Below are 26,765 nucleotides of genomic sequence, written 5' to 3'. Positions count from 1 at the left end.
CTACTTCATTTTTGAAAGTGATGTTACAAAGCATAAAATGCAAATACAGTTGATTTTACTTTTTAGAAGTACCATTTACAAAATTAGCATTAATTAGAGAAAGATAAAAGCTGGGATTATGGTGATGTTTTCCCAACAGTGGAACTAAGTGTGATCAAAACAAAGCAGACACCAGATATGTTGGGTCCGCATGATTTGGTACAGTTATATGAAAGTTTTCAGATTTATATGACTTAAGACCCCCTCTCCAGAAGTTTGGGGATACAAAATGTGGAAATTCGGAAGGTTATGCAAGTGTTGTTAGTAAACAGTGTTTTGGAGCTGTTGTTGGGGAAGGATGAGTTCAGACAGAAGTCTGAGGAAGAGGGATTCAAGCTATGACAATGAAGGAGGACTTGGAAGAGGGGAATGTATGTGTAAAGGGTGGAAGATGTAGGTTGTGGAATGAAGATACTGATGGAATAAGGGTATGGGGTTAAATTGAGAAGGCTTTTGAGTACAAGCTCTAAGTTATTGTCCCTACCCTTTGTAAGAATTGCAGTATGGAGGGAGCAGCCTTAGAGATTTCTTACTCCCTTTTCTTGACTCTGTGAGTTGTTTTGGGGTTTTGTGGGGTTGTTTTGTTTGGCTGGTTGTTGCTTTTTATGAGGTGGAGTGCATGCAGTCCAGGTTATCAGCACCATTGCACATTTTCTCATGCACAACTGAGATGCTAACTGCATGCGGAGCTGTGTATTGCACTAAGTACAAATGTGTATTGCACTAAGTACAAGTTTCTCAGTAGCTGGGGAAAACTTCGTAGGAATTGGAAGAGCATAGAGCTACAGTAATGGTTTGGGGCAAGTACTGAAAAATGTAATGGATGAGAGGAAGGTCAGGGCTGTACAGTGAGAGATTGTGGCAGACTTACTTGTTCTTGCAGGGTTAACACATGCTGCGCTTACTTGTCTGCTGATCAGTGTGCTTGTTTTTTTTATAGTTTCTCTCAGATTCTTTGCTTTCTTGTAAGAAAATAGGCTGAAATTAGAGAACTGGAATATGCCTGGTCAACAGAGAAAGAAAAGATGAAGAGCTGGTATGCAACCTGTCCGATATTACATCAGTGGTAGCTGCAGTTTAGGTGCCAGAACAGGAAGGGAGGAAAATGCCATGCAGCGCATAAGTAGGAATGACTTCTGGTGGTGTTCAGTGCTCCAAAGGAAAAAGCTGTTAAAACTGGAATTTCTCAAACTGAACAAAAACCCCAAAACTTCTGAAGTTCAAATACTTACCACTGCAGCTGCTCTTGCTAGGCAGTCTGTATGGCAGTCACAGGCAATCCTAAAATCCTACCCTTTCTAAATGTAAAACTATTTCTTTTCTTTGTGCAGACGTTTGTTCTGAGATGTAATCATCTCTTCTCTGCCTTTATTTCCATGAGGTGGTCATGTATATGCCCAGTTTGCCAACAGTCTTGATGGCAACAAGATGCCCTTCCAGATAATCACTTCTTGAGGCAGCCCTCAAAATTCAGTGTTATATTGGGCACAGAGTGAGCCTTCAGAGTGCTTTTGAGAGATACATCCATCTTGTATATGTTGTATCTCAGCCAGGCTGTTGCAGGATCATACTGTGTGATACAACACAGCTGGTCTTAGAAAGCAATTAAAATGTGTTCTGATAGATGCTGGGATTCAAATTAATGGAGCAAAGTAGATTATCAGTAATATGTCACCGTAGGACAAGGTTATGTCCCCAGTGGGTTCTAGTGCAGATTTGCACTGCAAATAAATTGCGTTCAGGCAAATTTGTGATTTGTTTGTTTGGTTTTTTCCTCCTTTGTTTTCTTGATGGAGATTATGTACTGTTCTTGCTCTCTGGGAGGATTGAGCTGAATCTGCTGCATCGTCTCAGAGGGTGGATGCGGGCAACATAGTGCACCTGCTGCTTGCTACTGCAGTTTTCAGGAATGAAAGCAATATGCAGTGCATGACTGGTTTGGCAGAAGCGAAGCTGGTTCACTGCTTCCTGTTAAGATGAATCTAAACCATGTTGGTTTAAAAAAGCAGACCAAATATCTCTGTCTTTAGGCACTCTCATCTGTTTCTTACAGAACTCCCTTTAGATGATTCCTGTATTTTAGTGGCATATTCTAGAGCGATGTGAGGCATAATAGTTAAGCATACCATACCAGTAACGACACTTTCTGCATGGAGTATGTATCCAAAGGAAGATCTCTGCAGAGGCAGTTAGCTCAGGCCTTCTCTGATACGTTTTTTTTTAAAGGTGACTTTGCTTAGCTCTGGTTTAGCTCTACTGATAATAAATAATGATAATGGGAACTCTATTATAGAAGGTGTTTCGGTAGTCACTGGTACTTTTTTGCATTACATTTGTATTACATTGCACTTACCTGCTGAAAGCAGCATGAGGTGAAGAAAACTGTTGAAAACATCGCTGCTAGGAAAATCTTTGTTTACACTAGTTTACACTTAGGTTGATATTTTTACTAAAGCTGCAAAGGGCCGAAACACAGACACTTTTATTAAGAAATTCTGGCACTGTTTTTTATGTGATGTTTGTTTAGCTGCTTCTCCTCAAGAAAGGAGGACAGCAGCAAATCTGGGACTTTTTGAACTTCTATTTTTTCCACCTTCCAAAATGGTGCTTCATGAAATGTATTTTTGAGTTGAAAATTTCCCTTCTATATAATGTAAATATAGAGGATGTTACTAGCAGCTGGGATGAGAACTGCAATGCAGTCAATACTCTCCCCTTTCTTTAGTAACTAAAGACAATTGAAATATTTGGTGCAGTTGTCCTCCTAGCTTGATTTTTTTCATTGATTGATCTACCCCACGTTTTACGTGTTAAGCAGAGCAGAGGCACTTTCCTTTCTATGTCTGAGATTAAAATTCCCTGATTGATGGGCTTGCACTCTTTCTTCCATTTACAGAGACGTTCACCGAGTCTCCGCTCTGAGTCTTCACTGGAACAGAGTTTGCGGATTACTGTTGGTAATGACCGGTATTGCATTGGCACACCAGAGCGAAGGAGGCTGCCTGATAGACTGGGCTCACCAATTGATAACCTGAGTGACAGGTATGGTCCTCTGCAGATGGGGGTTCAAGCATGTGAAACAGTACAAGGGAATGGCTGTACTGCGTGAGACCAAACATGTAATTAGCCAAGTAGATGCCTAGGGAACAAGGGTAGGAGGGCAGGCATGTAGTGATGCTTCCCTGGAATACTCTCCCAGCCTCCAGCAAGTTGTGGTGCAGGGGATTCCTGAACAAAAACTAGCTTCCTGTGTTTATAGTAGCTCTAAATAAATACTTCTCTGATTTTTGTCAACTGCTTATTTAACCCATATAAACTAAAAGTGCCTGGATTGTACTGCAGGAGGGAGATGGCTTCTTTTGACATTTCACACCTTCAGCCACCTTCTTCTGTTTCTTATGAATCTGCCTAGACATGACTGAAAGGAAGGTTGTTTACAGATAGTATAAAGCTTCAACTTTTCTCATTTATTGGAAGGACTAATCTACTTTCCTGATTTTTGAGAATAGTCCAGAAGAAAGCTCTAGTGTAACTTGAAGAAAATTTATTATTTTGATTTCAAAAACTCTGCAGAGGACACATGAACATAGTCAGTTTCACATATGGTAAGTGTTAGAATTCTTAGGATCCCTTGTCTGGAATCTGAGAGAAACATATTCAATGAAGAGATGCCTTTTAAGTTAAAAACACTTCTGTGAACAGTGAGATATAAATATTAGTGGATGCTGTTTGAAAATCTTCGCCTTCTGTAGGAGAACAGGTATAACCTGGCAAAAGAAGTAAAATCAGATGACTTTGTGCAAACGAAATAATTTTCTTTGTATTGAATATTGTGAAGATGGCATAGTTTGTGACCCAGCACATACAATTGCAGTTTCAGGTCAGGGATAAGCATCCACCACCAAAAAAATAGGGCACTATAACTTCAGGTTTTGGTACAAATATCCCCAACTGGTTAAAAAATAGAAAAAGAGAAAGGGAGGGAAAGAAGGAAGTGATCAGATTAAGTGAATTTCCTGTCTTTCTCAAGAAGGTTAAGTTTCAGCAGGTGCAGAAAATCAAGTGAGAGTTTGGGTTTCAGTACTGTCACTTTTATGCCTTTACCTCAGTACTCCTGGGACCAGTGTTTGATTTATAAATCCCCTGTGCAGTCTGCAGTGTTCTGAATGAAATGAGTGCATATGCTCAGGGAGAGTACAGTGGTTGGAACGAGCAGGAAATGGTATTTAGGAGAACTGGCACTGCTCTGGCACATTAAGAAACATGCAGGGCTGGGGGGTGGTTGATGTATGTGTGTGTTTGTCCCATTGCTTCCTTTTTCCAGTGAGGTTTTAAATATAACCCGTTTTGTGGTTATGATGCATGGTAACATCAGGAACAGTGAAGTTTGTTCTAGCATAAGAGTGAAATGATGAAGAACTTTTAGTTTATCTCTGTTATAGGACCCATAGATGGTCAAGTGGTCAGAATAGACTCCTAAGGGATAAAAACAGTTGAATCACAATCAGAATAAGAGGAAGTGAGACCATGTAGATCTCGATTTTTAAGTGGCTTCTCCTGTATTTGTAGTGTAGGTATGCAAGAACTCCATGTGATTGACTTTTTGGGGTTTTTTTGTGTAGTCTGTTTATGCTGGCTGCACTTGTCTGAATGGTGCCCACTGCCCAGAACCTTAAAGTGTGTGACTACCAGGTGATCCCTTAGCTTTTCCTAAATCTTCTAGGTACTATTTTTGACTTCCAAATTCTTCACTGTTTAGCCATTTTGGTTGTTTTTAAAAGACACTTCGTATTTGGTTAAGGAAATTGTTTTTCATGGAGTTTTTTGGTCATGTACTGGTTTTCTCCTCTGAGAGACTGCCCTGGTACTGGGACACTGACTTTACATCTACCACTGGGCTTTAAAGTAGCCCTTATCGTGAGTCATCATTGGGTTTAATACTAGGCATGTCACATTCTTACTTGGCATGTGGTACGTTCTCGTTGTCATTTAAAAAAAAAAAGTGTTTTCTGAAGATGTCTTTTAAAATTTTGAAGTAATTGGAGCACATAATTCTGAATTTAGTTACACTCAACTATTTTTGTGAACTACGCAGAGATTTCAAGCAATCTCTTTTACAAATTATTCTCTGTAATTTGCAGGGCCTCGGGATGATAAAGAGGTTCATTAACCTATAAAGGAAATAAGATACCACAGATGGAAATCAGGGATGCTTTTGGATTCTTCTGCAGCAGTGGATTTTCAGGATGCCTCAGGAGAGTTTCTCAGGGTGTGTGTGCATGTGCAGGTCCATCCTAAAACATCTGTAAGAAGCTGCCCCAGATTTCTAGAGCAGCTGGCCTCCTGCACATGTCTAAGTAAGCATACTGAATGCTGCTGTCCTGTGACTTTAAGGTCACCTAAGCAGCTTCAGTCTTCTGTTTCAACAGATTGGTATTTTTTTGTGTTTGTTTTGTTTTCCAAAATCTCAGTCTCTCAAAGTGAAGAATATATCTTATCCCTCTCCCTGTCTTCCATCTCTCCCTACGTCAGTATTTTTAAGATATTCTACTACTATCTGAGCTGGCATAAGCTATACAGAGCATCCCACCAATATGTTAATCAGAGGTTAATCCAAAAAAATTAGACCATATTACTGCAGAGATGTGGTCTGTATTAAGCTGTGTTCTAAAATAGCATTTTTTGGCATAATATCAAAAGTGACAGTTGGTTTGAGCATTAACAGCTCATCTGACTTCCTATTTGAAGGCTGTGTGTTAAGGTGGAGTCCTGTTGGTTGCTGTCAGACTTTTATTTCTGTTTCTGCCTATGTAAATATATATGCCAAAAAGTAATTTACCTTACACTGGTTGTAGTTCTCTGAGGCACCATGTCTACGTAGTTTGTGGTCTGTTCTCCTTCTCTGAAACTGAAAATTCTCATAATTAGTGGATTTTGTGTGGTGAAGGAATTGGGACGGTCACAGTGGTACCACCTTGTATTCTCTCTCAGGGGTGCAACAGCCTGTAGTGGACACTGCTGGCTAAAACCACCCAGAACAGTTAAAAGGGACATATCTCTGTTGGATTTTATTTACAGAAAATGTACTTCAAAGAATCACAGTTTCTGTAAGGCAAGTAATCCCTTTCCTCACATCTGTATTTAACCTTCAGGTTTTAAATTTGCATCTTAGCTGTTCAAAGTGTATTTGGAACATCTTTCTAGTTGGAAATATAGTAGGTTTGCTGTTCCCTTCTTTCCAAAGTATGATTAAATATTCTTTCTGCTATGTCACTGCAGTTAGAGCGTTTGAATGGTAGGTGACACCTGGCAAGCATCTATGCAAATTATTTGCACAAAAATCAGCTGAAATTGCATGGTGAAACACATGTATTACTCCACTATGTGGGTTCGTGCAGCTTGTATAGGTCTAGCAAGCTCTCAGAAAAGGTGACACTGGGGATAGATGTAACTTCATATAGACTGTAAACAACATTTACGTATTAAATTTAATTCTAGCTACTTTTTAGGTATTTTTGTGCTTTTGGAGGGGGTGGATATGCATAGTTTGCTGAAAACTGGAAAGATGCTGTCTAATACATTGGGTACTGGTGTATGTGATATTTGCTTTAAAAGATGTGTTGGATAAAGCATCTAATATGAAATGCTTTGAAATTATGCAGGTTAGAGGTAAAGTACAGTTTTGTGCTTGTTCTGCTTTTAGGTATGCATATGTAAACTATCAAAATACTCCAGAAAAAGATCTTGTCTATTTATGTCTGTTATTCTTTAGCCTGGTGACTTTGAAAACTGGGGTTGTAATTCATGTGCAAATGTTTTTGAAGATGTAGTCTGGCATGACTTGATATGTCCCTTCTCACATCTATGGAAGGTCTTTCTTGAGTAGGAGGAGATGCAGCAGGAGGGCCAGGAGACCTCCTTGGATGGATAAGGAGCTGCTGAGGAAAATTCAAATGAAAAAAGAGCCTTATAGAAAGTGGAAGCAAGGACAGGCCGCCTGGGAAGAGTACAGGGATGTTGTCTGGGAAGCTGGGGACTAGGTTAGGAAAGCTAAGGCCCAGTTAGAATTAAACTTGGCTAGGGACATTAAGGATAACAGGAGGGGATTCTACAGGTACATAGCAAATAAAAAACAGACTAGGGAGAATGTAGGCCCCCTCAGGAAGCTCTCGGGTGAACTAGTAGCTACACAGGATTTGGAGAAGGCTGAGGTTCTTAATGACTTCTTTACCTCGGTCTTCACTGGCAAAGGCTCTGACCGCACCACCCAGGTCTTGTAAGGCAGACGCAGGGACTGTGCGAATGAAGACCTTGGGCCCACTGTAGGAAAGGATCTGGTTCGAGACCATCTTAAAAATCTGAACGTGCACAAGTCCATGGGACCTGATGAAATCCATCCATGGGTCCTGAAGGAGCTGGCAAATGAAGTTGCTAAGCCACTGGCCATCATATTTGAAAAATCATGGCAGTCAGGTGAAGTTCCCAACGACTGGAAAAAAGGGAAATATAACCCTCATTTTCAAGAAGGGGAAAATGGATGACCCAGGGAATTACAGACCAGTCAGTCTCACCTCTGTGCCTGGCAAAATCTTGGAGCATATTCTCCTGGAAGGCATGCTAAGGCACATGAAAACCAACAAGGTGCTTGGTGACAGCCAGTATGGCTTCACTAAGGGGAAATCCTGCCTGACCAATTTGATGGCCTTCTATGATAGGGCTACAGAACTGATGGACAGGGGTAGAGCAGTTGATGTCATCTACCTGGACTTGTGTAAAGTGTTTGACACTGTCCCACACAACATCCTTGTCTCTACATTGGAGAGACATCAATTTGATGAATGGACCACTTGGTGGATAAAGAACTGGCTGGCTGGCCCCACACAAAGAGTTGTGGTCAATGGGTCAATGTCCAGCTGGAGACCACTTACGAATGGTGTCCCTCAGGGATCGGTGCTGGGACAGGTCTTGCTCAACATCTTCGTCGCTGACATGGACAGTGGGATTGAGTGCGCCCTCAGCAAGTTTGCCGATGACACCAGGCTGTGTGGTTTGGTTGATACGCTGGAGGGAAGGAATGCCAGCCAGAGGGACCTTGACACGCTTGGGAGGTGGGCTGATGCCAACCTCATGAAGTTTAACCATGCCAAGTGCAAGGTCCTACACCTGGGTCGGAGCAATCCCAGGCACAGCTACAGGCTGGGCAGAGAAGAGATTCAGAGCAGCCCTACAGAGAAGGACTTGAGGGTGTTGGTTGATGAGAAAATGAGCATGAGCCCGCACTGTGTGCTTGCAGCCCAGAAAGCCAACCATATCCTGGGCTGCATCAAAAGGAGTATGACCAGCAGATCGAAGGAGGTGATCCTGCCCCTTTACTCTGTTCTCATGAGACCTCACTTTGAGTATTGTGTACAGTTCTGGTGTCCTCAACATAAAAAGGACATGGAACTGTTGGAACAAGTGCAGAGGAGGGCCACGAGGATGATCAGGGGATTGGAGCACCTCCCATATGAAGATCGGCTGAGAAAGTTGGGGCTGTTCAGCCTGGAGAAGAGAAGGCTGAGTGGAGACCTCATAGCAGCCTTCCAGTATCTGAAGGGGGCCTACAGGGATGCTGGGGATGGACTCTTCATTAGGGACTGTAGTGACAGGACAAGGGGTAATGGGTTAAAACTTAAACAGGGGAAGTTTAGATTGGATATAAGGAGGAAATTCTTCCCTGTTAAGGGTGGTGAGGCACTGGAGTAGGTTGCCCAGGGAGGTTGTGAATGCTCCATCCCTGGCAGTGTTCAAGGCCAGGTTGGACGAGATGGCAGGGGGGTTGGAACTTGATGATCTTAAGGTCCTTTCCAACCCTAACTATTCTATGATTTTTGAGGATTCAGGCAGTGCATAGTTTATCTCAAGTCAATGTCTCAAGTCATTCAGGAAAGACATTTCTCTAGGTTTTCTGTCCCATTAATTTCACTTAGGAGCTCATTTTCTTACCGTTCTTGGAGGATCTTGCTAGATTTTAAAAACACCTGTGAGTGAAACCAGCAGCTGATAATTTTAAAGTAGTTTGGTTTGTTTCTGTCTCATCTAAAGAACACTACCAGAAAAGTTCTTAGGGGTAGGAAAAAAGGTCTTAGTTAAAATAGTACTCCTAATTGGAGGTCTGTGTAGGAATCAGTCCAAAATAAGATACTCTTAAGAGATGTAGCAAGTTACTCTGGTGTTGTGCCAGTTGCACGTCTACTGTGTATAATAATTCAGTGGCTGGCACAAAGGAATGATACTCTTACATTTACTATCCCTGGTTCATAAGATGCCAAAAAATGTGCTGCTTTTTGGGTATAATGGTAAATGTGGCAGTCTGTCTACATATCTGTTGCAGCAGAAAATGGTGCTGGAATCTGTGGTCCTTGTCCAGAGCTGTAAGATAAAAAGAGGATCTAGTTGCATTGCCAGTTTGAAACTGAATTATGCCTTGAATAATTCATATGAAATGTGACCTTGGTGTTTTGCTGGGAGAGGTTAGGAAAGGGATTGTGGTCTGAAATACGATAGTAAGGTGTGTAGTCTTTCCCCTTCACAGAAAAAAAGGCATCGTATCAATTTTTCAAGGCTCTCCTTGTGTAGTATGAGTTGAAATGTTCACATCATTGTGTTTGCAGGTGACTTCCTAGGAGGGATGTATCGTATCATTAAAAATAAGTCTCTTTCTCTCCCGTGCCCTTTAAATACATAAAACGTTGCTTCTGTTTGGTGATGGTGGTGTCATTCTGAAACTGATTTGGAAGTTTCTTACTCTTGGGTAAGACTTAGTTTACTCTGATTCAAGTACTTAATGTTTATTCTACTCTTCTCTTACACAGGGATGATATGGCTGATGGTCCAATATTCACTAGAGGCCTCTCCTGTCCTCGAGGCCTTGAGAGATACCCATCACATGAAGATCAACCTTCAAGTCCCTTCATCATGAGACATGATGAAGACTACCACAATCGAGATGTTTTTCTCCATCGTTCAGATTACAGTCCCCATTATGGTCGTCGAGAAGAGCTGCCTCGTGGATCTGATAGAGATGGGGATAAACTCAGGAAATCCTCCTACCCTCTGAGGCCAGAAGAGAGAGGAAGAGAAATAAAGCGTCCACGGTATGAAAAGGATGAGAAGATGCATGGTGTGAGTGGAGAGCATCAGGGTTTCTCATCAGGAACACGAAACTATCGCAGGCGAAGCCGAAGCCGCAGCCACAGTAGAAGCCCAAGCCCATCATACCTAAATGAAGAATTCAGAGAGCTTGATCGTGCAAGACGGAAAAGAGAAGAAGAAGAACGTAGTAGAAACTTGAATCATGATATTTCAGGCAGTGGTTATGTGATCCCTGGCTTGACAAATACACTACAGACTTCTGAGCCTCGGTATACATACAGGCCTGAGGAAATCCCATCCATGCCAAAAAAATCTATTTTGAAGAAGCGAGTGGAGGTGGAAGTAGAGTCTCCTGTTCAGGTTTGATCTCTGTCTGTCTGTGTGTTTCTACTTTACAAAACAGTCACTTTCTGATGCAGAATGTTAGGTTGATTTCCAAAATAGAAATCCCGAATCTTTATGTTTTCCTCTCTTCAAGAGAACAGGTCTTTTTTTAGGCCATACAAGTTAGGATTGCATTAGAAACTTTAAACAGTGAAGGCGTTTAATCAAGAATCGTATATATATAAAATCTGAGACAGAATAAAGTGTCCATGTTGAAATTCAGTCCAGGATGCTGATATCTGGGCCAGTGCATCTTTTTGTACCACAGGCAGTCAGGATGCTGATCAAAGCTTTTCACCTGTTACAGACCCTCTTTCTTGTTTATTTATTATAGAATTAATGCATCCTCAGTAGCTCTGGCTGAAAATATCTTTGAGTTTCCTTGGTTTTGTCCCATTTGGACTGTAGGCTGGGATCAACCCTATTTAATTTGTACCCAAGCTACATCAATTGAATCTCAAAATGAGAGCAATGGAAAGATGTGTGATAAATTGATTTTTCTCATGATTTAGCACATCACTGTTGATCTGCCTGTTGTACTGATCAGTGGTGGGTTGACAATGACATGTTTATCTCAGGAGGTGCTCCAATACTGAGGATCCCATTCTGTACCTATTACTGGAAATGCTATTTAACATGGCATTAATTACGCATATCTGAGGAAGTGACTGGGAATAACCCCAGTGCAGTTGATTTACCTGTCTTAAGATGTTGAAGTCCTATTTGTCTGTGATTAAACTCAAAGTATAGCCAAAATCATGTTGTGGGGTTTCAACATAAGAGTTTCAGATCCTATGCTTGTAAAAGGAAAAAAAAGAAATAAAACTGATTTTGTGTATTCTCTGAGGTAAGCATTCATTGCTGGACGTGACATTCCAGAATCGTTAGGAAAATTGTTTTGTAATCTTTGTTCTCTTTAAACTGTATATTGTCTTTTCTAACTCTTCAGCCCTGAACTCAAAAAATTAATATGTTCCTTTGTTCTGTGAGGTGCACAGTCACCTCAGAAGGTGCTGTAGTAAATAGCGATGTCTCTCTCTTTCAGCCTGAGGGCTTTTCAAGCAGTCTGGCTCCCAGCAAGGATCTTCCTCTTCTTTCTAGTCATTCGTCTTTGTCCCAGAGCAACGAAACTGCGCCTTTTGCCTCTGAAGTAGAAAACTTCCTCAAAGGGTTTAACAAAGACTCTGTTGTAGAGTCTGCAAACAAGGACTTGCATGATGGTTTATATGAGTGGAATCCCCTTTCTGGGACTCCCAAAGATTCTTTCACTTTTGAAGATAAATTCGGAAGCTTCTTGAGTCACAAGGAAAAGGTAGAACCCAAGTCAGAGCCTACTGATCGCCCTACTGACTTCCTGCTGCCTCATGAAAGGGCCAGTCAGGATGGCAGTGGTTTCTCCCGAATTCTGGGGATGATGGCTGATTCTATAAGTGCTCAGGAAAAGAGGAGGCGTAGTTTTCCTGACATTGAGGATGAAGAGAAATTTCTTTATGGTGATGAGGATGAGGACACCAAAACTGAATCTCTCCCCATTCAGAAGCCTCCAGTTAGTTGCGGCAACGAGCTAATAAACCAGAAAGTGAGCCCACCTCCTTCTCCTGCTCCAGCTGTCAAGCTGGATCCTTTAGAAGAGCCTAATGCCGAGTATGCGAAGATCCATGACTTACTCAAAACCATTGGACTTGACATTGGTGTTGCTGAAATTGGAAAACTGGCTGTTCGTACCCAGGAACGCCTTCATGGCAAAAAGCTGGCATCTCGTTCTCCTGATCGTCGCTCTTCAGATTCTCGCAGACTGGACCCTTGGGACTTGCGTCGCAGCCGAAGTGACACTCGTTCTCCTGAGTCAGGCCAGCAGCGCTCAGCATCACCTCCAGTCTCTTTCCAGCAGTCTAAAGATGCATGCTCTCTTCAGAAATCAGAATATATTAAGAACAAGCCAGTGGAACAGGATATACCTCCATGTGCACCAGAACAGCCTCATCCTCCTGTCTCTCTTATCCCCTCAGTTCCACCAGCTCCTGCTAGTTTGCCACCTACACCTACTTCTGTTTCTCAGTATCAAATTCCCAACTATTCCCAGTTCACTCCCACTCAAATGCCCCAAAACTATCCACCTCCCACAATGGCTCCTCCAGGATATGATGCATATGGACACTATATGGCGTATGCAGCCTCTGGCTGGACCATGTACCCCGCTGCCCAGCAGCCTAACCCTACACTGCCAGAAGCTCATGGTCTTCTTACTATGGCTATGTCAGCGAACCCTACACGTCCCAACCTCCGGGTGATTGAGACAGTCTCTATGGGAAAGGATGTCCCTGATTTAAAACGAGATGGTTCAGTGCTTGTTCACGTCCCTACCACTCCTGCTCATTCCAAAGTGCCCCTTCGTCTGTCTTCACACCCTCTCAAAAATAACACAGAAAAGATGTCAGATGAGAAAAACCGGGCAGCTCAGAAGCAGAAGGTATGTTACCTATTATGATACATTAAAATAATGTTGGACTGCCTGATTGCTGGGGTAGAAGCTTTTCCTCTTCAGGTATGCCTTTTTATTCCCTGAGTGTCTCCAGTTTAAAAACAGATGGACTAAATTTCCTGTTGTTAAAGTTTTCTGTGCATTTGTCTGTATTATTCTGTGAAATTAAAAAAAAAAAAAAAAGAAAAAGTTTAAAATCTCCAGAAGTTGGTCATCCATAGATTGTGGCTGAACAGATAAAATCAAACACGAAGTTCTTGGGGCCAGCCAGAATTTTACAGAAGAAAAACACATGGTGGCTACAGTTTAGCTTTATTGTGCTGAGCTTTAGGTATTGAAACACATGAAGATATCTAGATACATAAATACATGAAGGGACAGTATAAAGAAGGTGGAGCTGGACTTCTTTTGGTGGTGCTGTCCAGTGGCAGGACAAGAGACGGCACAAACTGAAACACTGGAAGTTCCATCTGAACATGGTACATGGTACAATAATACCATGGTTATACCTACATCAGACATTCTTATACATACTAAAAGGTTTTGTCATTCACATACAGCTTTCCCTCTACATTTGTAATCATCTCTTACAAAAATCAGAAAATCAGAAGAACTTAAGGGAAACTATTCTTTATTTGGTGCATCAACACCAGTTTAGGTTATGGGTGTTCATGTTTTCCTCTCCTAGTTACCTTTATTTATATGGTAATTACAGACTAGTGGGGAAGAATATATTTTAAAATAGGAAACTGGGTATATAATTGTCAAAGGACTGTAAGTCCTGAAGGTTTTTCAAGTTTTCAAACTGTTTTCCCCTCAGTCTTTGTTGTTAAAATAAATAAGACTATAGAATGATAGAATGGTTTGGGTTGGAAGGGGCATTTAAAGATCATTAGTTCCAACTCCCTGCCGTGGGCAGGGACTCTTTCCAGTAGACCAGCTTGCTCCAAGCCCTGTCCAGCCTGGGCTTGAGCACTGCCAGGGATGGGGCAGCCACAGTTCCTGTGGGCAACCTGTGTCAGTGTCTCACCACCCTCATTGCAAAAAATTTATTCTTACGTCCAACATAAATCTACCCTCATTTAATTTAAAACTGTTGTCCCTTGTCCTGTCACTACAGGCCTTTGTAAAAAGTCTCTCTCCATCTTTCTTGTAAGCCATCTTTATGTACTGAAAGGCCACAACAAGGTCTCCCCAGAGCTTTTTTTTCTCCAGGCTGAGCAAGCTCAACTCTCTCAGCCTGTCTTCATAGGAGAGGTTTCACAGCCCTCTAATAATTTTTGTGGCCCCAGCAGGTCCATGGCTTTCTTGTGCTAGGGGCTACAGAGCTGAGCACAGTACTGCAGGTGGGGTCTGAATAGAACAGAGTAGAGGGGGAGAATAACGTCCCTTGATCTGCTGACCATGTATTCTGTGCAACCCAGTATAATGATTTGCTTTCTGAGCTGCAAGCACACATTGCCAGTCATATCTAATTTTCATCTACATATGCATATCTGCATTAGACAGATTCTTTCAGTGTAGCTGTGCTAATGATATATTGTGGTCGTAGATCTTCTAGTAGAAAAACAGCACATGACAGGGGCTGGAAGCTTTTCGCCTACTCAGTGATTATATCACATTCTTGAAAAGAAATCAGTCCATGGAAGGAGGGACAACTGAATCCAAGAGAGGCTCAGAAGAAGCCACTTTAAATTTTTAGTTTGAGATCACCTCTCTGCTTTTTTTTTTAAGTGACTTAAAAAGGGGTGCTTACACAAAGTGCTACACCAGCAGATAAGTGAGCTTTCACTGCTCAACAACTATGTTGGTAGAACTCCTGGGGCTTATTCTGCATTGCTGTAGTGGTACTAATTCTCTAAGACAGACAAAGCCTTGGGTCAGTTGTTTATTCAAGGAAGGAGTCAGTAGTAAGTTGTAAGAGCATTATGAAGGCAAAAAAATATGGGACTTGTCTCTTGAAAAATAAAGCCAAGAAGGAAATTAAAAGAATTTTCCAGGTTTCATTTTAGCATAAGGTTTCCTTCTGTGAGATCAGTGAAAAGCAGATTTGTGAGCTCCTCATGCAAGAGTTTACCTTACTGAGCAAGAAGCAAACATCGTCCAGGTGTTTCAGACAGTTATACCTGCAAAATATGAAATTCAGTGATACAGTTATGGTCAGATTGAAACAGAAGCCTAAGTAATAGCTAAAATTGGCCAGAATCAAAGCAGGAGGCAGGGTGAAGGGCTGTGAAGTCTTTTGTCACTGATAGAACATGGTGGCTGTAGAGATACTGCAGAAGTTTTGGAGAGACATTTATTGTGGTCTTGCTTATCCTTGTAGAAGATAGTTAGCTGAGCCTAAGTGCCTTGGGAAATGGTGCAACGAAGAAAGCTGTTTCAGGGAAGACACTGCCCAAAAAAATCACCTTTGTATAGGGTTGAAGCATGAACACATGATACAGTTACCTGAAGATGCAGAGGAAAGGGTGCATTTGTTGTGTTAGAATACTCAAGAACATTTCAAGAGCAGTGTTCTGTGACTGGCGAACTGAGGTCCTGCTGTCATTGTTTCAAGACTGCTTAACCTGGGTCGGGAAGAGAAAAAAATCTAGTCTGCTTCCAATCTGTTTAGGTGATAGAAGAGAGGGAAAAACTGAAGAATGAACGAGAAGCACGGCAGAAGAAGCTTTACTATCTCAAAACTGAATTGGACAGGCTTCGTAAACAGCAAGGTACAGTGCATACACCACACACCTCTCCCCACTTCTGTTTTTCCTACTGCAGTGTATCACAAGTCCTAGTACCTGCTAGGTGATGTGAAGACCAAAATAAGAATAGTCTATAGTTTAAAACTAATATTTTCATACTCTGGGCAATGCAGAACTCTTGAGAAAACAGTGAGCTAATTACTATAATAAAATCATGTCAAAATTGGGCTGTTACGCTGAAGCAAACAGTTGTTCTTGCATCTTCTTGGCAGCTTGACAAGTTAAATGTATTGCACTTTGTGCATTTTAGTGCTTCTTTAGAAGTGGGAAATAGTAACTGAAGACACGTCATTGTGCCTTTCAATTTTTTGTTAATCTTACTTGGAGAAGGAAGAGTCCTCTCTAGACAGAGCTGACTTTTTATTTTGAAAACTTTTGTTTGGTCAAAGCAAATGCTAATTTCCATCACCTTTGGAAAATGATACTTTTAGGTTAGAATGTAGGATTATCTTGTTTGATCACACAGGGAAATAGTGATAATTAAACTGATTCTCTTGAAGGATTATGATGCCTCTTTTAGAGTTGTATGACAGGGAGATATGGTAATGCTGTACCTGAGAATCAGTTCCATCTTTACAACTTCCTAGTTAAGATTAAGCTGTAATATTTTATATTAGCATTTTACTTGTCACTGAAATAGTTACACAGATCTTTTCCCATTGCATTTCCAACTCTTCTACTTCCTTGTTTGACTCAGGAGAGATGTTGAGGAAAAAACGTCGTGAGAAGGATGGACACAAAGACCCCTTGTTGGTTGAGGTGAACAGACTACAAGAGAATATTATGAAGGAGATTTCAGAGCTGCATAAAGAATCTGATGCAGCTGACAAGAAGCAGTCTGAGCTTGACAAAGTAGCACAAATCCTGGGGATTAACATATTTGAAAAACCCCGGAAACCATCTGTGGAAAACAAAGATTCCTCAGAGAAGAACAGCAAGTCAGAAAATGCAAAAGGTCTGGAAAAAACATCTTCCTCCAACAAGGTAAAATCTTCTAGCTTGTGTGCTGATGATTTTCACACTGAGAGAAGAGGGCACTGGGGAGACAGCTGCTCCCAAACATTTACTAGGGGATCATTTGATGTCATTTGTTTATCACACGTCATATGCTGGCTTTGATGGTGCGTATAGGTGAGAGTCAATGTAATCAGTGTTTAGAATTTGCCTCAGGGTTTGTGCACTTCAGTACCACTTACTGCTTCTGACTTGGTTTTGCTGAGGTGTTAGTTGAACAGTATCATGCATGTTTGTAGCTGTTTGGTCTCAGTGCCATACCAGGGGGACAGGTGGTTTTTCTCTACAGCATTGCTGACATGGCTTGTCAAGGATGAATGTTTTTAGCAGCAAAGCTCTCTGCAGATTTGGAGCATGTTGGTCTTCTCACTAGGTGATGGTATTAACAAATCAGCTTAACATGATTATTATATACATGCTATGTCTTCTCTCTTCAAGAAATGTCATTATGCATCATTATGGTCTCTCTGACATACTCTATTAATGAGTGCTGGATATATCAAAACAAACTTATTGCATTACAGAAGATAGTTTTTACTTTGGAAGTAGTGTATGACAGTAACATCTGAAAGGTTATGCATGATTCAGGACATTGATTATCATGCTTTTCAGATGTTTATTCAAATATATAACAGAAATAGCTGATGCGAGGTGGTAAACGCTTTTTGTCTAGACCTTACTGTATATTTTTTGCAGAGAGGAAAATCTGTGTATCCTGTAAACTTTTTCTTGTGCTCCATCCTGGTCTGATTCAGAGAACTTATTGATGTCTTTCATTTTTAGGGCTTGCTTTTGTAATTTGTTTTTATTGTTTCTTGAAACATCACTGAAGTTTAGTGTTCACTTACTTTTACAAATCATTTGCTTCAGTCACCACATTGTAAAGCTAAAGTAGACAACGATATCTTTTAAATCCTAAACTGCATTAAGGTATATTGCTTTCTTTTCTTGAAATATGGCATGTGTGAATGTATTTTTAATTATTTTAACTTTCATTGTTTGTATTGTCCAAACCCATAATGACTTGATCCCCTTTTCATAGTTATTTATTTTAACATGGAAAATACGGAGTTCAGGCTAGGAACATTTAGTACTTTCAGATATCTATAAGCACATAGGACACTGCTTTAGTGTCTAAGAGTCACCTTGTAATTCTGATTGTTAGTTTTTTTTAAAGAAAAGAAATACGGTGCAGGCCTTTTGACACTGAGATCGGTTGCCTCTGTCAACCTCATGGCAAAAATGTATGCAAACTGCCTTGTGGTCCCTTACTGCTGAACCTGTGTCTGTGTGTTGTAGTTACATAGTCAGTGCAGAGCTGAGCCTTGGACTAAACAGACAAATCATCTCTTTTGGGCTCTAAATAGCAGCAAATTACAAAGTCATCCTTGAGCTGGGGTTAAGCATAAACTGGGTTTAAGAGTTGACTGTCACCTACCTATGTGAGAAACATTGCCTTTTTAAAATTCTGATGGAGATAGTATTTTTATAGGATATATTGGGTGGATATATGTCTGTAAGTAACATAAACAGTGACACTTCTTAGACATCATGAACATCCTTCCATGCACTTCATGCAGATTATAAACCGGTCCTCTCATTTTTTAAAGAGTATGTCAGCTTTCCTGTGTTCTTGCACACAAGAGTTTCTGCAAATATTCACTGGGTCACTTCCTACTCTCCTGCCACAATTGTATTGGGGTATGGGTATCTGGGCGGTACATAATGGCCTGGGTGTCTCTTCACTGTTTGACCTACATTGTATGTTGTGTGGGGTGGTGTTAACAGGAGAGAATCTATTCCTGTTTATCCAAAGGAATTTCAAGTAAAGCAGATGTTATTTAAGAATTTTGAATCTGCTTGAGTAAATTTGTTCAACATGGATAATGAATAACTTGGAAGTCATGCAGCCAACTTGGGTCTGCTAAATTAACATGCACATTAGAAATAACATAATGGGCTTTCAGCAATGAAAATGTAACTCAAACCTCAAACTACATCTATTACTATTGTAAATAAATTATCAGGGTTCATTCATGATCTATATCAGGGATTATTTGTTTTGCTGTTCTGCAGTGTTAGTTTAGTATTAATTTTGGGTAGAGTCCTGAAATGTTTGTGTATCACCGTATGGCGTCTTTCTGTACAGATCAATGTAAGTGCAAATATCACATGCTGAAGTTGAAAGATGCTTCACCTTGCATACTTAGGTAATTAACAAAAAAACATCTTTCTATTATTGCTAAGAAAAAAGTCTTCTGAAGAATTCAGGAACTCTCAAATAATCTGGTAAAAGTACTTTTAGTCAACCAATTCTTACTTCTTTTTTTAATATTGCTTTCATCCAAGCTACTTTTACAGTAACTTCTGAATGCTTCTAGGGAAGCCATTTTAGGTCTTCCGGGCACTGTTTGGCTAGTATTGTAAATTGGAATTATTCAGATCTTTATGTGAAACCCATGAAGTGGGAAGGGTGCATGCCATAGGGAATTTGTCCATTTGGTTCCTTGATTACCTACAACCATCCAGCCATTACATCGGGGAGCCTTATTGGAAGCTCTTCACTGCGGCCATGCAGCGTCTTAGTCGGCAGTACCAGCTCTCTGAAACAGTGGAATTAGCCTGGGCCCTGAAAAGCAGGTGATACATATTTTTATTTTTGGTGTGTGTGGCTTCTGCTGGAGGCAGGTTCTGAGATCTAGAGCATTATGTCTGCCCTACCTTGTCTTAGAGAAGTGTTTCCTTTTGTTCAATTTAGGAATCAAAAACTGCTAATGAAAAATCCAGAGGTAGAAGCCCGAAGCCAGCAGAATCCTCTTCTCAATCCTCCAAACATCCTTTCCAGTTGGCCAGTATTTATGAATATTATGATGCAGGGAACCACTGGTGCAAAGACTGCAATACCATCTGCGGAACCATGTTTGACTTTTTCACACACATGCATAATAAGAAACACAGACAGGTATGTTGCAGGCTTTCTTCACTAAGTGCATTTCGTATTGCTATAAATATTAACACTGAAACATACATCACAGAACTACATTTTACAAGTGAATCTGAAGTGATAAATGAACCCAAGAATTTGCTTATCAAATCCTTCTTTCCCTAATGCCAGATTTAGCAATTTGTACAACTGCTGGTGTGTTCCGACTAGTAAATGGGGCCTGTGTCCAGTTTGCTCAGGAACTAGTGTTTGATATTCATGTTCCTTATGTTTACTTGTTCTTTGCTGTCATTTGCACTTTACCTTTTGCACAGGTTATTTTCTCATTATAAATTGGAAAAATGGGAGGGGAAGAGAGGAAAACATAGTTCCTGTAAATATTTGCACGTTGATTTTAATGTTCAGTGTTCTGAAAGGATGTTAAAAAGGAGAAAGTCAAGTGTACTTCCCTTACTAGTATAATACATGAGCCTATATACCTCTATCACTGTGCAAATAGACCCTGGATCCTTACAACAGACCTTGGGCTTCGAAGACACAGAGTGAGACCAAACAAGACTCCATAAAACGCATCGACAAGATAACTGTTCCTGCCAAAGGTATGTTAATTTTTTTTAAGTTGGGCATCGTCTCCCTTTACTGTCCAGCAGGTTCCAGTTGCTCAGAGAAAGGAATTTCAAAACTTTACTTGTTATAGGAGCACATATAAATACTGTATTATTAGGTAAAAGGCAAATTATTTAATTTCCTGGTTGTTCTTGTGCAAAAGGTCATGAAGCAAAAGCGTAGGAAAATATAGCGTATTTCCTTCTCTTCTTTTTAGAGTTTAGGTTTTTATTTCGAATACCAGGTGACTTTTCTTTCTCCAGTGTAGTTCTGAAGTGATTTTTGCCAACATGCTAGAATTCAGAACACGACCACAAGAGCTTGCTGTATTTAGGCACATCTTGTACCGTAGTCCACAGCCTTGCAACAGACTTCCATTCAGTACATTTTTAGTACAGTTCTCCCTGAAAAATCATTGATGAGTACTTGGTAGAATGTGGATACGTAGAATCTGAGAAAGCCGTATGGAAGGGGCTGTAAGTGATTTGATGACTTGCATAACATCTGAATGGTTAGATTGGCCTGCCAGTGATCAATCGCAGTTTAGTAATCTCTTACATACTTCTAGTAGTGCCTGGTGAAGAAGAATCTGCAGTGTGTTAGATGACTGCAGCTGCTTGTGTAGGTGTAGAGATGTACGCTTGCTGAACTTCAGTAAAAACCTGTGTGTTCTTTTTATAAACTAGGTTTAAACTAGTGTTTAGTATTTGAACAGATTATACCACAAAGGTGGAAAATAGATGAAGACTGTGGGAAATGTTAACCTACTTGAAATGGGGATAGCCTAAATAGGTTGGATAGTTCTGAAATAGTTTTTTGAGTCATAGTAAATGATAGTAATTCTTCACATTATGGGTTTGCTCTTGGCAGTGGTGTTTCCCATACTGTAAGCATAAGAAGAGCATCATTAATTTTTCCAAAAAGGAACATTGCTGGATGTTTTGCTCTTGTTCTTTGATACGTTTATCTGGCTTTGTAAAGAGCTTGGCATTTGTTAAGTTTTGTTTCTCTGATAATTTTCTTTGGCCTTTCAGGCTCTGAGTTTCTGATTCCTATCACTGGATATTATTGCCAGCTCTGTCATGAATTTTTTGGAGATCAGATCTCAGCAGAGCAGCATGTGAAAAGTCATCCCCACAATGAGAAATACAAGGTTGGTAGCTGGTGTACCAGGAGTGTAGCTTCTCATGTTAGCTTCTACTTGTTCTGTCTTCCTTTACTGAAGAGTGAGACTTGATTCCTTGGAGTATATGTATTTGGTTATCTTCACTACATTCTACTCAGCTAAATAAGCAGAACTTCCCACTACATAGAGGATAATCTTTCATCTGCATGAGGTTGCAATGGTGTTTAAGTCCCAGTATTGATTTTCAAACTCTTCTGTAAAGTGACAGCATTGCTTCCACTCAGTTGACAGTAAATTACAGAATGTGGAGTTTGTAGCATCTGAGTTTCCTGGTAGGAAGAAGTTCTCTCCTGTCTTAGTAGCACTTAATGAACAAGTCAAAACTGTTACAGAGCTGAATTTTTTTATTTATTTTCAATTGAAACAGTGGCTAAAATTGTGACATTTATTTCCACAGAAATACATAGATGAAAACCCACTCTATGAAGAGAGGAGAAATTTAGACCGTCAGGCTGGATTGGCTGTAGTTCTGGAAACAGAACGCAGGCGGCAGAATGAGCTGAAACGGAAACTAGTTGAGAAACAGAAAGAAGAGAAGGATGAGAAGAAACCAAAAATAGTAAAGAAAGAGGAAACAAAGAGTATCCCAGAGCTTGGAGAAGGGACTAGTGAGACTCAAGGCAAAATAGATTCTTCTGGGCGAAAAATGGGAATCAAGCTTAAGCTGAAGAAGGAAGAGAAGAAGGAGGAGAAAAAAGAAGAAAAGAAAGAGGAATCTAAAAAGGAATCACCAAGCCAGACTTCCTTTGGAAAATTCAGCTGGAAAAAGACTGAGAGAGACGATAAAACCCCAACAGGCAGTATTCCAAAGGAGGAGAGTACAGAAGGAAACAAAGAGGAGATCAAATGCCAGTCTGGGAAACCTCATGTCAAGCCCATTGAAATCAAGCTGTCTGGTAAAACTGTTATTCCACACACTAGCCCATGGACACCGGTTGTTGTCACATCAACACCATCAAAAATTCTACCCAATCTACCAGTCCCCACCATGATTTTCAAGAAGTCTACTACTGCAACAGTTAGCAAACCAGCACCTTTGAACACCTTTTTATCCATAAAATCCTCTGGAGCTACCACCAAACCATTGCCTGTGGTAAAAGAAACTAATGCAGACCTTCTGCTTCCCCCAGATATCATCTCAAAAGCTTTTGGAGGAGAAGAAGTAATTTTAAAAGGGGCAGAGGAGGATTTGAAAGCAGCAGAGAAAAGTGAATCTTCTCAGACTTCCGATATACCACCTCCACCCCCTCCTCCAATAGCAGTCCAGCAGACAGCTGTCATCCCTGCAGATGAAGTTGCTCCAGGTGTGTCTGAAAATGAACAGACAATGCTGGCAATGCCTGTGAGACCCCCTCCACCACCAACTTCAACTGCTTTCAGTGAACAGGCAAAAAAGGTAGAGAAACGGAACTCTTGCTTGGCCACAGCCAATGCTAAAGATCTCTATGACATTTTTTACAGTAGTGGTGGAAAGGGTTCAGCTGATAGCAAGCTTGCCAGTTCTGCACTTCCAAATGGAGAAAACTGTAACCTAACAAAACCTGCAGATTTATCTGCAAACCATAAAACAAATAATAGCTCATCCTCCTTGAAAGAGGATTCTCAGAATGTGGCTACCGAAGTTAGCCAAGTCCACTCAGCTGAGACAAGCTCAGAACTTGGGAAAACTGATATTCAGGAGACCTTCATATTTCATAATGAGATGAGCCCTGACATTGAAAATGGTATTCTGAAAGATGTAGGCCAAAAATCTCAGACTCATCTTTCAACAGATGTTCAGAACAAGTTGAAAGAAGATTCCTCACGTTGTAATAATCAGGTGACAGGGCACTGGGTTCTCAGAGAGAATCAGGCTGAAATGAACAAGAAAACACTTCAGCCTCAGCTGTCAGAAATGTCAGTCACAGAATTGCCAGAAACAAAAACTGCTTCTGGTTTCCAGATACTTGCAGAAATTGGACTTGTGGATATTAGAGGTAGAGAGCAGGTAGGTAGTCAGGAATTGTGTGATCTGCGGAAAACAGAGATTCAAGAGAAAGTTGAACAGGAAGATGCAAATAAAACTGCAGTTAAAACTGCAGTTGCTAACACAGGTCTTCCTGGTACCTTGGAGAAGGATACAGAGATTAAAGACTGGGAAGTAAAAGAGGCAAAGCCTGAGCTTAGATTGCACTCAAAGACATTGTTACCTGAAACACAGAATGAAATTCAAAATTTGGGAAACTCCCACTTAGTAGAGGAAGAATTAAGTGATAGATATAGAACTCACTCAGAAACTGATAGTCCAGACTTGCTCTGTAATTCTCAAAACACTTCAAAAGAAAAAGCTTTAGTAGCAGTAACAGTAGGGCAGAATTCTGTTGATGCCTCCTTAAAAGATGTAAAACTGAAAAGTACAGCTTTGGAAGTATCTCATCCAGGAGCCCTTGGCAAAGCTCCCCGATTTTCAGAAACCCAAAGTAAAATTTCAGAATTGACAAGAAGTCGTTGTGAATGGGACACTTCCAGAACTAGTAATGGAGAAGAACAGGTCATGACAACCTGTTCTTGTTCTGAAAATAGTTGGAATCTATCAGATACTCCAAATGTGGAAGTAAAAACTAATTCCAATGAAATTAGTGCTTCGGAATTGACAGAGGCACAGCCAGACACGTGTCTCGCCAATACAGAAGCTAGAAGTAGCATATCAGAAGCTCAAGAAAAAGTTCAGCCTGAACCTTCAGGCCATGCAGTGCTAGATAACAAAACCCAAAGGCAGGAAGTTACATGGTTAGTGAACACCAGCTCTGCAAATATTGTTGAACTCAGATCCAGTGTAGAATTAGTAGTTGAAAAAAAATCGTTAGGACACACTGGATCTGATGCAACATTAGATAATGTTTATAGCAAAAGAGGTGCAAAAGAAGTAGGGACTGGAGGCTTTTCTAGGGTTCACTCTGATCTCCTCCAAGAGTCAGTAGTTGCTTTATCAGCGGATTTCCATCAGGAGCATCTTTCAGAAGAAGCTGTCTGTGCTCCAGAAACAAAGCATGAGGTTTTAAGAACCTCAGCAGGCAGTGACTTTCATCCAAATTCCACTTACTCAGGATTGAACACTGAGCAATCTGGAAGTCTCTCTGCAAATGTTAATGTGGATAGCAAGAAAGTTTCTTTGACATCAGAAGATGTGAAAAACAATGAGTCTCCCTCCCAGAAGGCAGAGCTCAAGCTCAAAAGTGCTGATTACAGTTTGGGAGATACTAAGGTAAAACATGAATGCTTCAGCATCCTTACAACAGGACTTTTAAATGAGAATATCAAAGCAGCCTCAAAACTAGAAAGTACTGCATCCATTAGGGTGGAGTCCAGTGAACTTAAGAAGCTAGGCAATGAAAAAACAGTGGGTGAAACAGAGATTACTGATTTTGCTACACTGAGTTCTGCTAGTCGGGAAGATAAATTTTGCACACGGATTTCTCAAACAGTTATGCCGCAGCTTGGACTGCAGTCCTCAAATAGTGACACTACAGAAGTGGTCATGCCAGTTCTAGAAATGCAGGGCATTTCTCCCACATCTGAGATCCTTCTGCATGTGGAAGAGAGCAGAGGTGGTCCTGTCGAAATGCCGTCACTGAGTTGTGATGGGGGCAGCGCAGAAAGTCAGGCTTCTGGCTGCACGGAAACTTTCCTTCCTGGGCTCAAAGAAATACATGGGAAGGAGGGTGGCTCAGGAGGCAAGGGAGCATGCACCATCCTGCACAAGAAGACTGAGCAAACAGAAACTGCTGACAGTAGTTTGGAAGCTACAACAAAGTCAGGAGTCTCTGAAAGCTTAGCTGAAAGCTTAGCAGAAAGCCCAGTGGGTTGAAGTGAACCCAGCCACTCCCAATATTTGAGGAACCAGAGCTGGGATTATGTATATGTTTTTCGTTTGGTTGGTTGTTGTTTTTTGTTCTAGTTGAGGGTTTTGGGTGTTTTTTGCATCCTGTGGTAGGACTTGACTAAAGGGAAACTTGCATCATTGGAAACCAGACACATACTTTCTTCTGTACATAATTAATTGTGTAAAATGTTTTTTCATGTGAATTTTTTTGCCAATTTCTTTTCTACACTCTGCTATTAAAATGGAATCTGTCGTTTATAATGTGTCTTTGTTGTTTATTTTGGGGGCTTTTATTCTTTGACCATTTTTGGATAATTTCCAGCTCACCCTGTTTGTGTCAATAGCACTGAGTAGCCCAGCCACTGGGACAAGCTCAAGGACAGCAATTTAGAACTTGAGGAAGTGGAGACTTGCAGAAGAGCTAAAACTGAAAATTTCTTTAAGCTGTAATGCATGATTTTGTTTACTTTCATTGTTTGAAATACAAAAATGTGATTAGAGTTGGTTTTGTTTGTTTGTTTATCTGTGTGTGATTTGTAATTACTGTTGTATTACATCTGTACTTAAGCTGCTTCATTGTAATGTATAAGCACATGTATGGATACCACAGCACTAAAGCAAGGGGAGAAAATCTATCCGACTGGCTTTTGGAGAAGAAGACTAATCGGTAAGGCTCTGTGGCCTGACACCTGGACCAGACATATTAAGGTCACTTACATGATTTGAAATGGGCTTTCTTTCATTGTATTGTGATCCAGTAACTATTTGTGTTAAATCATTTAGCAGCTGACCAGCTCTGAAGAAGCAGAAGACCAGAACCCTGGTGTCAGGAATTGGACTCGCTTCATGTGATAGAGACACATGCATGCCTACCCTGAATGGTCCTTGAGCTATCAAAAGCTCTAGTGTGATGGTTCTCATTTGTATAGCTTGTTAAAGACTAAAGTATTAAATGTGTTTGCTTGGATAAATATGACATTTGTAAATTGTTTAAAAAATAAACATATGGTGGTCAACAAGACTTTCTTCCTGATTTTCTCCTTTCTTTTCTTAAGGAAACTGTTTGATTTCAATTAATTTCTAACTCCTGTAGTAGCTGATAAAATTGAGAAATGGTAGATGATGAAGATATTCAACAGTTAGCCTGCTCAGTAAAAAACTGATCTATTCCCAGCTGAAGTCAATGGAAGAACTATGGTCAGCATCATCAGTGGAAATGTGTTTGAAGTCCTGAGCCCTATGTAAAGCTCGAGGCAGGGCACTGGGGGGGGGGGGGGGGGCAGACACGACCCAAAAAGAGTTCATACTTCTTTAATAACTACCAGCGCATGGACCTCCAGAGGGGCAAAAATCACCAGTTT

At 40.7% G+C, this 26,765-nt stretch overlaps 1 protein-coding gene across 2 annotated transcripts in view; it reads left to right on the top strand.

Annotated features, from left to right (window-relative positions):
- ZNF318 (zinc finger protein 318) overlaps window positions 1-26,425 on the top strand; it is a 29,215-nt gene extending 2,790 nt beyond the window's left edge. The window contains exons 2-11 of one of the 2 annotated variants that reach the window (XR_009727310.1): window positions 2,936-3,081; window positions 9,894-10,533; window positions 11,603-13,027; window positions 15,657-15,756; window positions 16,490-16,776; window positions 19,565-19,768; window positions 20,250-20,349; window positions 21,391-21,509; window positions 21,940-26,071; window positions 26,188-26,425. Coding sequence is in view for 1 of the 2 variants with exons in the window: in XM_061365904.1 (XP_061221888.1) it covers window positions 2,936-3,081; window positions 9,894-10,533; window positions 11,603-13,027; window positions 15,657-15,756; window positions 16,490-16,776; window positions 19,565-19,768; window positions 20,250-20,349; window positions 21,391-21,509; window positions 21,940-25,389 (6,471 nt within the window). In the remaining variant the exon portion in view is untranslated. Of the gene's footprint in view, window positions 1-2,935; window positions 3,082-9,893; window positions 10,534-11,602; window positions 13,028-15,656; window positions 15,757-16,489; window positions 16,777-19,564; window positions 19,769-20,249; window positions 20,350-21,390; window positions 21,510-21,939 lie in introns of both variants that reach the window. The other variant, XM_061365904.1, reaches the window with a different exon arrangement.
- Window positions 26,426-26,765: the final 340 nt, after the last annotated feature.

Source organism: Neopsephotus bourkii, unplaced genomic scaffold, assembly GCF_033783945.1.
Source record: "Neopsephotus bourkii isolate Nb327-2 ecotype Australia unplaced genomic scaffold, CSIRO-AGI_Nbou_v1 NB_1292, whole genome shotgun sequence".
Classification (NCBI taxonomy): domain Eukaryota; kingdom Metazoa; phylum Chordata; class Aves; order Psittaciformes; family Psittacidae; genus Neopsephotus; species Neopsephotus bourkii.
This window is presented reverse-complemented; position numbering and strand designations above follow the sequence as displayed.